Source organism: Pteronotus mesoamericanus, unplaced genomic scaffold (assembly GCF_021234165.1).
Source record: "Pteronotus mesoamericanus isolate MK-2021 breed Mesoamerican mustached bat unplaced genomic scaffold, CSHL_Meso_final contig_75, whole genome shotgun sequence".
Lineage (NCBI taxonomy): Eukaryota > Metazoa > Chordata > Mammalia > Chiroptera > Mormoopidae > Pteronotus > Pteronotus mesoamericanus.
This window is the reverse complement of record NW_026555249.1, coordinates 6086204-6102250: the sequence shown is the minus strand read 5'-3', so window position 1 is coordinate 6102250 and position 16047 is coordinate 6086204. Positions and strand designations below refer to the sequence as shown.

At 43.4% G+C, this 16047-nt stretch overlaps 1 protein-coding gene across 1 annotated transcript in view; it reads right to left on the bottom strand.

Moving 5' to 3' along the window:
- Positions 1 to 16047, bottom strand: part of TTC23L (tetratricopeptide repeat domain 23 like) — a 32370-nt gene that overhangs the window by 4969 nt on the left and 11354 nt on the right. The window contains 6 exon segments of the mRNA XM_054583994.1: positions 5308 to 5416; positions 10957 to 11046; positions 13264 to 13271; positions 13274 to 13329; positions 14651 to 14777; positions 14780 to 14830. Of these exon segments, the coding sequence (XP_054439969.1) occupies positions 5308 to 5416; positions 10957 to 11046; positions 13264 to 13271; positions 13274 to 13329; positions 14651 to 14777; positions 14780 to 14830 (441 nt within the window).

Below are 16047 nucleotides of genomic sequence, written 5' to 3'. Positions count from 1 at the left end.
TTTACTTGCATTAACTAATTTACTCACCGCAACCCTGTGAAGTAGATATTGTTATTACCCCCATTTTGTAGATGAGGGAACTGAAAAGTCAAGTGACTTGTCCAAGACAAGGCACACAACTGAGAGCAGGGATTTAAACCCAAGCAGCTGACTCTAAACCATTTTCTTAATGCCACATTGTACTGTCTCTTAATATTTGATACGTACGTTTTAAAAATTTATGTATTTTTAGAGAGAGGGGAAGGGAGAGAGAAAGAAAGGAGAGAAACAACAATGTGTGGTTGCCACTCATGTGCCTCCACCCCCAACCAGGGACCTGGCCCCAACCCAGACATGTGCCCTGACTGGGAATTGGACCAGGGACCCTTTGGTTAGGAGACGGGCACTCAGTCCACTGAGCCACACCAGCCAGGGCAATACATACTTTTAAAAAAATTATCCTTATCATAGATTAAATACATATTTGTTGTTTTAAAAGGTCCTATAACAGAAATATACAACAGAAATAGAAAGTCCTCCATAGCTCCATGTGCCACAGATAATTACTGCTGCCTTTACCAACTATGTATTTACATACATTTGCAGGTTATACTAAAAATAATGCTCACTAATATGAAACCTTTCTTGTTTTTACCCCTAACAACACATCTGCAATATTTTTCCTTAATTCTTCAAAGAGCCACTTCATGCTTTTGAATGACCATATCGTATGATCATAATCATGGACCTTACTATATGAACTAAGCCTATACCGGTATTTCTACCAGTAGACATTTGAGTGTTTCTACTGTATTGCTTTTATAAATGAATCTGCATGGAAGATATGTGTGTATGTTTCCTAGAACATTTGTGCAAGTATTTCAAAAGACAGATTCCTAGAAGTACCACTTCAGAGTCAAAGGAAACATGCATGTAAGCATTCTATTAACTTCTGCCAGAATCCAACAGAAAGGTAGTGCCGGCAACAAGGCCCTTCCCAGAATCCTGAGAGGGCTGATTTCCCACACCTGGACAGAACAGGCTCCCTTTTACCTGTCTTTTCCATTACCATCAATATGATAGGTTAAAAGTGGCAGTTCGTGCTCTGAATGTTAAAATTCTGATGGAGATTTGATATCCTGTTTTGTGTTTATTAACCACTTGTGTTTCCTCTCCTTTAAACTGGCACTTCATGTCTTTTGTGATGACAATATTGATCACGCCTCCACTGAAACTGTCTCCTCCTGTGAGTTCCTTTCTATCCTTTCCTGACCCATTTAATTCTCTAAAGATTCTTTCTGAGTCTTTTCCCCAGTTTCTCTTTCTGCATGACCCCTAGGTAAAACAAAAACAATAATTATAACAATTAACAGTTTATATAAGCTTACTTTGTGCCATACATTAATGAAAACCCTTAAAAATAGACTGTTATTTTTAGATGAAGGAAGACATAGGAAGTCTTGTTGTTAGTGGAAAAGCTCATATTTGAGCCCTGTTTTCATTCCAAATCATCATGTATATTCTCTCCAAAATAAGTATGTGTTCTCCAGAGTTCTTTCCTAAGCCTTCTTGTCTCACTTACACATACTCCACGGGTTTCTTACCCATTCCCCTAATTTCAGAATCCATCAGCCTATTAGACATTGCCAACCGGATGTATTGTGGGTCCTTAACACATCCAAAGTGGAAATCATTACCTTCCTCAGACCCCCTAGAAATCCTCCCAGATGATTTCTGGGAGGACTCCTCATGCCAGTACTCTTTCACGTCACAGCATTGCCATTCGCCCGGCTGCCCAAGCTAGAAACTTCACCACCACCTTTGATCCCTGCCTCTATGCCTCACCTAATTGGTTCCAAGGTCTTGCCACTACAGACTCCAAAATGTTTCTCAATCCATTCCTTCTAATATGGCTTCAGATAATTAAGACACTCAACGTCTCTCCCTTGAACCATTGTATCTGCCTCCTAACTCGTCTCCCTATTTCTAATATCTCCCTGGGTCCCATCGATCTTCCTCACTGTCGTCAAAGTTGTTCTAAAGCCAATAATTGATCATGTTGCACCCTGCTGAAAAGTCTTTGATAGTTGCCTTTTGTCTGCTGAATGAATAAACTCTAACTCATTGGCATGGCACATAAAACATTCCGTAATTTGACCCCAATTTCTTTCCAAACTTATTTCCAGCATGTTCCTACTCATGCATCTAAACGGCAGCCACCCAAGGCCACCTGCTTTAATTCAGGAATATCAAGCATCTCCAAGCCACTATGCTTTTGTTCATGCCACTTGAAATGCCCTCCTCCTCTGGCTTTCTTGCTACCCACTGATAGTCCACGTTTCTTGGAAGACCCAGCGCTCTGCCCCAAGCATACACATAGTTTCCACTCACGTTTCCAGGCTCACGATTTATTATTTGTCCCCTTTGTTTACATTTCTATTAAAGCTTTACTACAGACTCTGGTCATGTGTCTCTGTCTTCCTGAAAGGACTATATCATCAACATGCTATTATCCTAGTGCTTAGAAGAAGCTTGGTATGTAAATGATTAAAACTGAGTACATCTGTGATTTACGTAAAAATGAGGCTGAACCATATCAACGTTTACTTCCAATTCTGAGATTTTCTGTGCTATTTCTATACAATAAAATCTGATGGGAGGCCCTTGTACCTATCATTTACCCTTGGAATTAACTCCTATTTCAGGGGGCCAGTTCTGCTTTCCCTTCCTTGCAGAGGCTTCAAAAGCCCAGAGCCTGAGTCCAGCAAGCACTGTCACTGTTCCCAGAGGAGGTGGTGTAGAAGCGTGAGCCCCATCGGAAAACCAGCCGAGTTCCAGCACATCTGGGATGGATTATCCCAGGGAGATGCTGCAGCAAAAAGGACAATTCTTGTACTGGGTTTTCTTTTGCCTTTTTTTTTTTTTTTTTTTTTTTTTTTTTTTTGACATCGGGGCTTTGGCAGCTACTCCCAGGGCTTTGCTCAGCAGTTTTTGAGGAATGAGATATGGGCTTGTTTCAGAGAAAGAAAAGCCTTTTCTGACTCAAGTGCAGCGACAGCAGAGTCCTTCAAAAGGCTCTTCCTGTCCTGTATATGGATTTCTGTGGCACATCTAGGTCTCGCTGTCATTTACAGAGTGAACACTCCATCTCCAAGCACCGAAAGAACCTCATGCCACCTGGGCTCTGGATCGGGTTGTTTCAGTGCCTCCTGCTTTCTCCTCCTCCTATGAATCTTTTCAAATCACGGACATGGAACAAGGAACAGTAAATGACTGGAAGGAAAAGCAACTTGTGGCTACTGGGGGACATAGATTCACTGCAGCTGTTCTGAATGTTCGTTCTATCTATCTATCTATTTATTTTTTTATTTTTATTTTTTAATTTATTTTTTATGTTTTCTCTTTGTAAATACAAAGTCAGTAGAACTTTGTTCCAGCTTCAAGGAAACATCTTGCATTTCCTCCCTGAAATTACATGTTTTGTTCTTTTAGTTTCATTATTATTACCTTCTAAGCATACAATGTACTTTGGATCTGTTCGGCGATTCAAATTCTGAACCTGATTCTCAAACCCCAACCGCGGTCCCTGGTTCAGATGTTCTGACCCGTTGCCCTGAAAACAAAAGGCAGCGTGTGCCGCAGAGGAAGGGGACAGAAGGATGTTTTGCTAACTTTTCTTGAGCAAACACTCTGCCCGGCACTGCCCTGTGCAGGTTATATAGGTTATTTTATTTAAAACCCACGACGGCTCTGGGTGGTGTACTGTTACCTGCATGCTGGGCTGTGGAGAAGCCAGGGCATAAGGAGGTAAAGTGATTTACCTAAGGCCACATACGTAGCAAGTCGCAGAGGCAGGTTCGGATGACAGGGCTGACTCCAGGAATGTACACCCTTCACCCATTCCTCTTCATATAAAATAACAATAGTTGGGGTGATACACAGAAGCTTCTTCTTTCATTCCGACCTGCGACCCCCAGCATCTTGGGAAGATAATTTTTCTTATGCCAGCATCCACTGAGCATTTAAGATGTGCCAGACCCTGATCTGAGTGCTGTGTTATAGGTGGTCGCATCAATTCCCAGAACACCCACCGTTGAGGTAGGTACTGTTATCTGACTGATGAACAGGCAGAGGCTGAGAGGTGAAGTAAATGTGCCGAGGTCAGAGAATTGAATGTTCGAGCCTGATTTTAAATCCAGACTGTCTGCCTTCAGAGTGTGAGCTACACTCTGTACAGAGAGCACATCCTGGAGTTAGAGACCTGGGTTCAAACCCCAGCTCCGCCTCTTCTGGGGTAAGCCACCTTGACAAACCACACTCTTCAGTTTCCCCATAGGTAAAATGAGGTTCTGGAGAAGAGGCTGCTGTATTCTCCACATTGTTCTCTCATTCACCAAAGTCAGAATCCCTATTACATAGTGAAAGAAAGTGCATTTTTCAAATAGAATAGACCTTGGTTCAAATCTTACTACACTTACCAAATAGGTAATTTTAAACAAGATACTCAGACTTTTCTGAGTCTCATTTTCATCACCTGAATGTGCGAGATAAAAATACCCACCAAAACAGGGTTATTTATGGGTCAAATATATTGGGTTGGCCAAAAAGTCTGTTTAGTTTTTTCTGTAAAATAAAAGACACGTTTTTCATTTTCACCAATAACTTTATTGATTTGGATATTTTGAGTGTGCAGGCTACCTCCTGCTATTGGCTTCTAGTGACTAGAGGCCAGGGGTTCTGCTAAACATCTTCCAATGCATAAGACAGCCCCACGGCAAAGAATAATTTGGCCAAAATGTCAATAGTTCAAAGAAACTTCACAAACCACTTTTGACACATTTGATCAGTCACAGCACCTTCTCTATATACAGTACAAATCTTATTTTGCATTTCAGTTGCATTTTTACCTTCCTTGAAATAATAAAGCAAATACGCCGAAAAATGTCGCATATTTTCTTCCATCTTTAATATTTTAAAAATGCACAAAAATTCACCAATTGTGATTTTTTTTTTTTAAATGCACGCTGACAGGACAGCTGTCACAATACAATCTCACAAAATTGTTTCTCATGAAATTAAAGACAACTAACACTACTAGAGCCATCGCGCGGAAAAAACTAAATAAACTTTTGGCCAGCCCAGTAGTGTAGGTAAATATATAAAACACTGCCGGGGAACCGGAAGGAGTTCTCCACTGCAGTTATTGTCACTATCGTTATGACTATTGACTAAGAAAATACACACGGACACAGCCGAGCAGGCAGCGAGCAAAGCCGCCTGTGCGCCCCCAGGATGAGCGCTCTGGAGAGCGGCCGCAGAACCTCCTACCAGGGACCACCATGGTGGCACAGCAGCCGGTGTCCTGCTGGGCCTGCTTCAGGCGGGTGGCGTAGGAGGGCCGCGTGTAACCCTGTGCCCATGTGTCCCCTCTGTCTGCCTGGTGAGAAAGGGCCCGGCTGGGGGCCACCTCGAGCACTCTAGTCAGGGTCCTAACTCTCCCCCGACAAGGACGCCCCTGTTGGTTGGAGGGCCTCAGGGGAAAGCGCCTGGCCTTTTGGGGTCAAGGCTCCACGGCTAAGGGAATTGAGGTGAGTTTCTTTACAGACCAGCAGGCTCCCCACTGTCAAATGAGAGCCACTGCACTGGGTGTCTGTGAGGATTAAATACGGGATGAATAGGACCTAGCTTGGCTTAGGGATTTAGTGCACGCTCAACAGATTTTAATTCCTTTCTTTCTCAAAAGAGAATAGCTCAAAGCCAGCACCAATCTGAGATGAACAAACGGTAATGATATGCTAACATAAAGAAGGGAGCAAGTAGGCACAAAACACCTTCTTTGGTTTAAGTTCTAAACATTTATAAAAAATGGAATCTGAAGACGCTCTTTTATTACTAATTTTGGAGACAACTATACCCGCCCCCGCAACTTGCCTTATGTTTAAGGGACCTAGATTTTACTTATTCAGTGAGAAAAATAAGTTTAATGTATTCATTTACCTTGTATAAATCCACATTGTATCTATCGCAGACTCTCAGCTGAGACACTGTCTTATAGGGATCGGTTATGAAGCACAGCACTGAAGGGCCTACTCTAAGTACTAAGTATCACTACAGCAGACCCCTGGAACACGGGGCCCTGGGAGACTCCTGGAAACCTACTAGTCACCCCCAGCACAGGACTCAGCCAGACCCATTGTACAGGCTGGCGTTTTGCCTTACTAGCAAGAACATGGAGGTGAATCACGGTAACTGGGTGCATCTGGGAGAGAGTACAGTGGGGTCAGAACTCACCTCTGCACGAGGGCGAGGACATTCTTGGGTCTCTGCTTGCACTGTGCTCACTCCCACATCACAGCTTTGGGTCACCAGGCACTGCAAGCAAGTTGAGAAATGGTAGCAGGTTAAAGAGACAGCCAGCACCTTAATGATAAGGAATTGAGATGTGACAAATTGATGTTTCAAATGCCTGCGCTGTGTTCTCCCGGCTCCCTACTGAGGAAGAAAAGGAGTCTAACCGGAGGCTCAGATCCCCTCCAGCTGCCACGCGTCGCTGTGGGGAACCCAAGCCAGAGGGCCGCAGCCAGGGGTCTCTACCTCCATTTACATTTTGATGTACATGTGGGTGCAGTTTTCCTTATTTTGCCATGCATTTTTCACATTTACATATATGTAAGTAAAAACAAGAGAATTTTGTGTCCTAAAAATGCAAGTTTTTTCCCCTTATACTGTTTTCTTTTAAATTAATTTTATTGATAAAACCCAGTCCTTTGAAAAACTAAATAATTCCATCTGGTTAATATACCAACTTTTCCCTTCCTAACTGATGAACATGTAGGTTGTTTTCGATTTTTCGCAGTTGCAGTGAACAGCCTTACAGCACTTCCTTTTCAATTTTACCATAAATTTCGTATCAGTTTTCACCGTCACTCCCACCGGCCGTGAATGCACAGACCTGTCTACCCGCATTCTGCCAAGTGCTAGCTATTTTCAGATTTTTTAAATTTTCACATAGGATGGGTGAAAACTTGATCTCATTGTACTTTTGAAGCTGTATCAGTTTCAAAACATGTGACATCCTGCCAAATTACCTTTCAGAGCGTTTGTATCAAATTCATCTTATCAATCTTAACTGTTATCATTTTTTGAAGATTTGACAATTAGGTAGAAGAAAATGGGTGTATTTGTTTTACATTTCTCGATTATTGCTATGATTGAAACTTTTTTTCCATACGATTATTGGCCATTTGCATCCTTTATACAATGATTGGTCTTTTCTCCGCCGCGCCCCACCCTCACCCTTTGGCCTATTTTTCTATTGTAAAGTAAATGTAAATTTTACCTCCTTACATTTCGGACAATGATCCATTTTGAGTTGATGTTGGCATATGGTACGAGAGTGTATTTTATGTGGATACCAATTGCTCCAATATCGCTTTTTCCCATATTGAACTGCTTTTGTACTTTTATCAAAAATTAATTAGCCGTATTTACACTGGTCTATTTCTAGACTGTCTATTGTATTCCATGGAGTTGATCTCCGTATAACCCTTTACAGATACCAAACTCTCTTTATTACTGCTGCTTGTTTGTAAATCTTAAAATTAAGTGGCATGATTTCTCCAATTGTATTATTTTTCAAAATTGTTTTAGCTATTCTAGTTTATTTGCTTTTCCATATCAACTTTAGAGGCAGGTTATCCATATTTACAAACATTCTCTATATTTACAAACATTCCTACTGGGACTTTATAAATGTTTTAAATTCATAGATCGATTTTGGAAGAATTGACAACTTTACCATACTGAGTTCTCCAATTCATGAACACGGTGTTTCTCCTGGTATTTAGTTCATCTCTGATGTCTTTGATCAGGGTTTTGTAGTTTTCAGCACACAGATCCTGTACACATTTTCTTAGACTTACACCTAAGTGTTTCATTCAGGAGGAAAGGGCAAGCAGTATTTTTTTTTTAAATTTTGATTTCCAGTTATGATGGGTTTTTTGTGTGTTGACCTTGTACTGTGTGGTCTTGCCAAACTTAAACTCCCTTACCAGTTCTAGGAGTCTGACAGATTCCCTGGAATCTTTGACAGAGACAGTTGTGTGTCTGCCGATAGGGACCATTTTTATTTCTTCTCAGCTGTACATTGTCTTCTTGCCTACTGCACTGGCTAGGACTTCCAGTATTGTGTTCATTAAGAGCAGTGAGACTAACATCCTTGCCCTGTTCCTGATCGTAAGAGGAAAGCAGTCTTCCACCGTTAAGCCTGATGGTAGCTGTGGGTTTTTTACAACTGCCTTTTATCAGATTACGGAAGTTCCCTTAATTCATGAATGAATGCACACTTTTTCCTTTTTCCACATCAGTTGATAAGATTATGTGCTTTCCTTCTTTGGATTGTTAATTTGATAGAGTACATCAATTCACATTTGAACAATGAACCAGCTTGGCATCTCAAGGAAAAAAAATCTCACATGATCCTGGTGTATTATTCTTTTTTATGTAATATATTGCTATAAATTTTGTTGAGGATTTTTTTAGGTCAATGTGCATGAAGGATATTGGTCTATAGTTGTTTTTTGTTTTGTTTTGTTTTGTTTTCCTGTAATGTCTGTCCAGTTTTGGTATCAGAGTAAAGCTGGCCTCATAAAATGAATTGGGTACTGTTCCCTCTTCTTCAGATTTCTGGAAAAGATTATGTCGGATAGGTTTTAATCCTTCTTTAAATGTCAGATAAAATTACTCAGTGAAATCCTATGGATTTGGAGATTTCTTTTTTTCCCCCCTCTCTTTTATGTTATTTCTCTTTTATTTATTGGGCTTGAAGATTTCTTCCACAGAAGGTTAATTGCAAATTCTTTCTTTTTTATTTATTTATTTTTAATAATTAAGGGCCTATTCAGATTATCTGTTTTTCTTGATTGAGTTGTTTGTTTTTTGTTTATGTTCTTTTGTGACAAGCACAAGTTTTAGATCTTTTTATAACTAAATCCACCAATGTCTTTTTTTTCTGCTATGCCTTTGTGTGCTCAGAGAGTTCTTTCCTCCAATTTTTAATGTTAATACTTTTTATTCGAGTACTCTACTTTCTTCTGGCAAATTTACATTTTTCAGTTTTGATGTTAAAAGTGTTGATCCACCTGGAATTTAGTGAATGACATGAGGTGAAGCTTCAGCCCTCCCATAAGGTTGAAGTTCAGTATGCAAGGAAAAAAGGCAGCAGCCTTAGCGTCTCCCAACTCTACAAGCATAAATTTCTTCTCAAGAAAATTTTACATATTCACAAATAGTTTAAATTTGCTAAAACCATGAAGAACTATTTTTAAGAATTCAAATAAGTAGATGGAACACAAATGCTGCAAGTATACACATGGGAATTTTAAAAAGGAGCAAGTTGATTAGCTAGAAAACAGAATCAGGAAGCCTTCAGTAAACAGTTATGCTAAAATAAACAATAATCAAAACATCAGAATAACTTCTGAAAACTGAAAAAACAAAGTTTATTTAATGACACGGGGAAATACAAGAGTGAAAAAAGGATGAAAAACTTTCCCCATAACTCTTTCTTGCTTTTTCTCTTCCTCTCTCCTCTCTCTCTCTCATCTGATTGGAAAACAACATACAACAAAATAGATTACTTTTATAAGCAGAGACAAATCAACACTTTAAAAATGTTTAAATTACATTCTTCACAAATCCCAAACTCCTCCTAACAGACCACTGAATTCATTTGCGTCCACTAATTTCATCAGGCCGGCTGAGCATGGGCTAGTGGTCCTCCCTCACCAGTTCCTGCGTCTCTTCCCAAATCAACCCGCTTCCAAAAGGGTGCCCCTGCCTGAGAAACGGCTGCTGCAGGAAAATGAATGCATCGCTTCGCCTTCCTCTAAAACCCCCGGCACCTCATTGCTGAATATAGGTCAAGAAAATTCTAGTTGCTACAAACGTTCTGTCTTGTAAGCTAGGCAAGAAGAGTTCGGGAGATTGAGAGTGGAGGAGGAAGAGAGAAGGAGCCAATGTTTTTCTCTTTTGCCATGTGATTTTCTTATCAACAGATACAACACGGATCACATTCACAGCATGTGATCTGTGTCATGAACTCTACTGTGTTTTTTTAAAGAGTATATTTACTTTTAGAGAGGGGGAAGGGAGGGAGAAAAAGAGGGAGAAGAACAAGAGAAACATCCACTGGTTGCCTCTCGCACACCCCGAACCAGGGGCCCGGCCCACACCCCCTGCACGTGCCCTGACTGGGGATCCAGCGGCGACCTCTGGGTTGCAGGCCGGCGCTCACTCCACTGAGCCGCACCAGCCAGGGCTGAGCTATATGCTTTATGCAGGTGAATTTTTGCTGAGATTCTAAGGGAATAAAGGAAATGGAAATCACGATCTTATGGGTTTTGATATTCCAACTAACTTGGGGCTTGATTATCGTGCCTCAATTCATGTGTAAATGATTTTATACAAAATGGTATCTGTTCTTATCTTTCCATCACAGGCACAAATAGCTCCTTACAATCTGCCCATATTAATAGACAAACTCTTAGCCAATGTGCTTCCCTCCCATGACTGGGAAATGATGACAACTGCAAGGACACCTCTTCTACCTACCCACGTGCTGGGCCTCTCCAGACATGGCCGAAGTCGTGGCTGGTGACACCCTTGCCTCCGAGGTTTGGGGGCTGACTTCAGGGAACAAGGAAGCGCAGACAGAATGGGCCTGGATCAGAGGCTTAGTTAAGGTTGAGGAAGGGCTCTTGTGCGAATCTGGAGGGAAGTCGGGGTTAAACTGGAAATCAGCCCCACCCCTTGTTCTTTTGAGAAGCCCAGGCTTCCCGGGCCTGGGAACTGGGCCTGGGGCCAAACAAGGCCACCGGGCTGGGGCTGCAGCCAACCCCCAGCCTGCAGCAGATACCAGACGGCCTGCTCTGGTTCCCCCCCAGCGGCTTGAGCCGAGCAACTTCCTGGTAGAGGGACCAGATCCTATGCTCTGTCACCCTTTGCAGCAAGAATGTTGCCAGCTGCCATTTCAAGGTAAGCCAGAGCGCAGTTCCACCTGTGGGTGGCTCAGGAAGCTCCACAAGAAAAGAAACAGTGATGGAAAGTCAGAGAGAGGCCACTTGTTTTGCAGACACAAAACTGATTCTAAGAACTAAACAAGCTGGCCTCCATAGGCCGACCATCTCTGTGGCCGGCCTAAAACCCAGGCTTGCTGTAAACAAACACCAATTAACCTGCGTTTTTACCCACTGGGTTCCAGTGACCACCATTCATCAGGCCCATTAACATGCCGCTTGAAGTCTAGCTTTTAACAAGCAAATGGAAGAAATGGCTTCGAGCAATTCACAAGAGGGGATCATTTACTCATAAACACAAATTTTCTAAAATCAAGATAAAATTTTATTACCTCTGGCTCCCTCTCTTTTAGGCCTAAGAAAATTTTTGCTTTGTTTTGTTTGAGTTAGTTTATTCCTCCTTAGTTAAAAATGAGAAAGGATAGGAAAAACATTGTAAATGTTCCACCCCCAAGAGGGGGTGGTTAAGTAAATTATGGTATTGCCCAGTGAAATACTTCAGACATTAAAAATCACATTTTCTTTCTAGGCTAATACAGGGATAGATTCAAAGTGCTAAGTTTTAAAAGTTATAAAACTGTACTTAAAATATGATATTGACATACTATAATTGCTATGAACATTTTATACACACACACACATAGGTATATAATCTTCATAGCAGTTTATTTATGGGTGGTGATATCACAATTCACATTTATTTTCTTTTTCATATCTCACTGTCCTTCAAGTTTTCCAAAACAAAATGGGGAATTTAATTTTTTTTAATGAGAATAAGACAGTATTTCAATAAGGTTTATCTTTCTAGAGACAGCAAGGTACAAGGAGAGCATGCATAGTTCAGAGCTGGTTCTCACAGTTATTAGCTTTACGGTCAAACTCCAGGAGCCTGTATTTCCTTCCAAATAAAACAAGAATACCTAAATTCTGGTGAAGGTTGTTGTGAAGATTAGATTAAAAATTACATGTAATATCACCTAATATATAGTAGATACACAATCAATATTACTTTCCCCCTTACCTTCATCTTTATATTCCCAAGTTGCATTAAACTATATATGTATAAAATCATTTTATATAAAGCTCTTGCAACAGTTACAATTTATTTTAAACGGAAAGGTTTATCCTTTTCTGAAGATTAGGATTAACAATCAAAGGAACAGTGGCACATTTTATCTGATAATTCCTTACAAAAAATTTTTTTGGTTAACCAAACCACTAGTTCCCCTGACCATAGGAGCAGGCTCTATAGAATGACATTTGCTGGACTCTAATTTATGGCCTGTGGACTTGAGTCAACAGTTTGATTTAACTCTGGACATTTAAACGTCTCCCCACCATTTCCCATTTGAGTTGTAGATTCCCGGTTGTTTAGGGGAGGAAGGTGTGACTCATGTGTTTTACTTACCACTCAGTCATCTGTCCTACAGACTGCCCGGGGCTTACAGTTTTGGAAACACATCACTTTCAAGGAAGTGAAGATATCTGAAAAATCTAGGGAACAGTAAACCTTTCATTATTCTTTTTTTTCCATCTGATAATCTGATGGGCCCACTCACTACCTAAATATTCTGATTCTCAGAGGATCCCTAACTCCACTGCAAATCAGTTAAGCCTTGTTCTTGTTCTAGCGCGAACAAATTCCATACACTTTGTTTCCACATGGAACAGAACGTTCCTTTAAAAATGCCCATGCCGTGCCTCGCTCTCACGGGCCTCCAAGAAACTGCCTTCATTAAGTGCCTCCTCATCTTTTAAGGTGTCGCACTTAACGACAAAAGTAGGTAGCAAGTCGTAAAAAGACATAATTCTAGAATAAGTATGAGGGGCAGTATAAGGAAGCGTTAAGAGTCCGCGAGGTCAGATCATGGATCCCACACTTAGAGCTTCTCACCTCAGTTTGTTTAACCTCAGCTCCAGTTTCCTCGCCCTCCCTGGGATGAAAGAGCAGCCGTGCCGACCACCGCAGCGATGGTGCTCAGCCTCAAATGGGGGGTCCCCGTCAAGCCTAGGCCACGGCGTAAGCAGCTGGTACATACGAGCCTTTTTTATTATCATCTGAGTCTGTTTTCTGTTTGTTTTTCCCCCTTGAATAGTATTCCCCCTGTACAGAGAGCACAGAACAATCGTGCAGTTCCAGGCCTCGCTCCTATAAAAGCCTAAGCGTCCCTAGGCCCAGGTCTCGCTCTGAGGTGTGTAATCCACAAACACCTCCCGGTACAATTCTGTCGGCTCCTTCGTGGTCCTCCCCGCCTTCTGCAGCTGAAACGAGCTTCTGTGCCAATGACACAGTCCAGGAAAGTGCCAGGCCCACAGACTCCCTCACTGCCCAGCAAACAAAAGGGGCCCTTTGGGAAAACAAAGCAGTATTTCAAAATGGCACTTCACTATGCTCTCAATTTCCCGCACGTATACCTTGTCAAGAGGGGCACATTCTCTAGAGAAGGCACAGGGCCCTAGGCTGCTGTGGTGGCCACGTGAATCCAGGGCTGGGGTGGGTGGGGAGCACCCGGAAGTGCCACCGGAGACTGTCAGTTACACTGGATTTTCCTTAGAGGCGGGTCCCGTGCGACAGTTTCCAGTTTTCCCAAGTTGGCTCCTGTGAATGGTAAAGGGAGGAGCTAATTCCGCCGAAAGGGACTTTCTGGGCAATTCAGAAAGCCCAAGCAAAGTAGGTGTTTGGCAAGAGGCAAAGAGCAGGAAAGAAAATCCCCTTACTTCCCAAATATCCTGCTATTTCCCACATTTTCAACAGCCCCCTTGCTAAGGGCGTATCAGAGGAGAGCCACGTATGTATCAGATTCTGCAAGTTGGGCAACAAGCTGTAAAAGCAGAGAGGGGGCTGGTAGAGAGGACAGGGACTGGGACCACAGGGGCTCACGGGGACTCGGGAGTATTCATTCCTGAACAGGAAAGACCCGCGACGGGCTCCAGGGGGAGAGGCCACCCTGGGGCTGCCTACGGCCAAGCTTCCTGAGGAGGGGCACGTCCAACAGTCGCCCTCTGGGCAGGTGGAGAACTACTAGCTTTGTCTCCACGCCATTTCAGAAAAACTAATATGACCGAGAGTCTATTAAATCAGAGGTTTGGGGCAGCGTGTTACAGTCAGCGGAGGGGCTTTTAAAAATCACAATGAAGAGATGCACCCTAGACCTAGTAAATCGAAATCCCTGGGGTGGGACCCAAATAGTGCTCATTCTTGAAGCTCCCCGGGGGACTACCATGTGCAGACTAGTGTGACAAAAAATGCTTTAAATCACCACCCAGTCTCCTTCGTCCTGTACTAACACCACCGCACCCACGTCCTCACTGCTAACCCTGATTTTCTTGGGTACTCAGCGAAGAGCAGGACAGACTCAGAAAACTTTCAACTGGCGAGGGGAGGTGTCCCCAGCGAGACCCGCCCCCCCCACCCCCCGCCGCCGTGGTTCAACTGAGACCTCACAAGGACAGGCACAGGAGGAACATTGATTCCTTGATAGATGGAGACCAGAGGCTTTGGAGAGGCTGGATGGTGGAAAAGAGCTACAAGACCCTGCTTCCACCTCCCAGCCTCCTATGACCCACTGGCAGCGGAGGCCCCAGGCCCTAGTCACCGCCGCAGAGGCGAAGGGAGGTGTGTGGGATCTGCAGAGGCCAGGCCACCCCGAGAGCAGCAGAGCATGACCAGGGCCTCCAGGATTTCCTTTTCTCCCTTTTTCCCCTTGTCTGATGGCGTCTTCCCTTCCAGGTCAGCAGTGTGTCCTTGGTGGATGCAGCACATTTCCCGGCCTGTGCTAGGAGGCCCGGGGGATGTTGGAGAATGGATGGCAAGAAGAAAACCGTTAAAGAAGCAGGTCTCAGTCAAAGACATTCCTGCAAGGGGACAGGCGGGCAGTGTGTTTGTCGTATGGTCTCCAGTATTGGTGCCGCAAAATAGCGGTGCATCGAAACGACCTGGAACGCTAGTAGAGATTATAGAATCTTGGGCCCTCCCCAGACCTACTGAGTTGGAATCTCTAGAGGAACGGGATCCAGGAGTCTATATTTTAAATTATCTTCACAAGTACTTCTTATGCAACCATGCGAGCACTAGTTTGAGCCCTCTGAAAGTCACTGAGAGAGACAGGAGTGGAAACTAAGGAGCCCATTCCCACTTCTGCTGCTAATGCCATGTGACCTTTTCAACCCACAAAGTTTCTCCATCCTCCAACTGTAAAATGGCAACAATAATTACAGAAGGTGCCTTTTTACAAAACACATGGAGATAGTCCAGGAACAAACTAGGCTATGCCATGCAGTGCTATGTTTTGAGCTTTCTGAGAAAGGCATTCTGTAAATACAAGAGCTTATGAATACAATTACTTCCATCTGGAGATATTTTCAATCCAAAATGAGCTGGTGGTACTAATTGGCCACACACACACACACACACACACACACACAGAATCTAATTTCTAAATGCAGTGAGGCCCCTCACTAAGAAGACAAAGGGAAAGCCTAACCCCAGCTGGACAGAGCCTGTGGCCTGTTTCCCTTGTTTTCCAATGAAAGGCCGTGGTGTTTTGGGCACTTCCTTGAACTGCTGTTTGCCCAGATAACAGAGGTAGACTTAGGAATGTTCAGATTACAAGGCAGTCGCTCACCTTACAGCCGAACTCATGTCTAGTGGCCCCTGATGGGAACGGGGAGGCCTGGAGAAAAGAGAAAGGCCAGCCCAGAATGCCCCGTCCAGGCGCTGTCGTCCACGCCCCCGCGGACAGCCACGGCAGGCATCCACTCAGCTCGTTCTCTGCAGCACCCAGGGCTGGCAGACATCTTCCGCCTTGCCAGGTGGGCCCCTGTGCCCCGAACTCTTTCACCGCCAGCCTGTCGTCGCTCTCCCTGTGGCCCACGGGGCCTGCTTTCACAGGCGGGGCGCAGTCAGGGGCGGAAGGGGTGATGTGGAAGGCTGGCCTCGGATGCCTGCAGCCCTCCCGTGTTCCCGACGTGCAGGACCTCCTTGCGAGTTGCA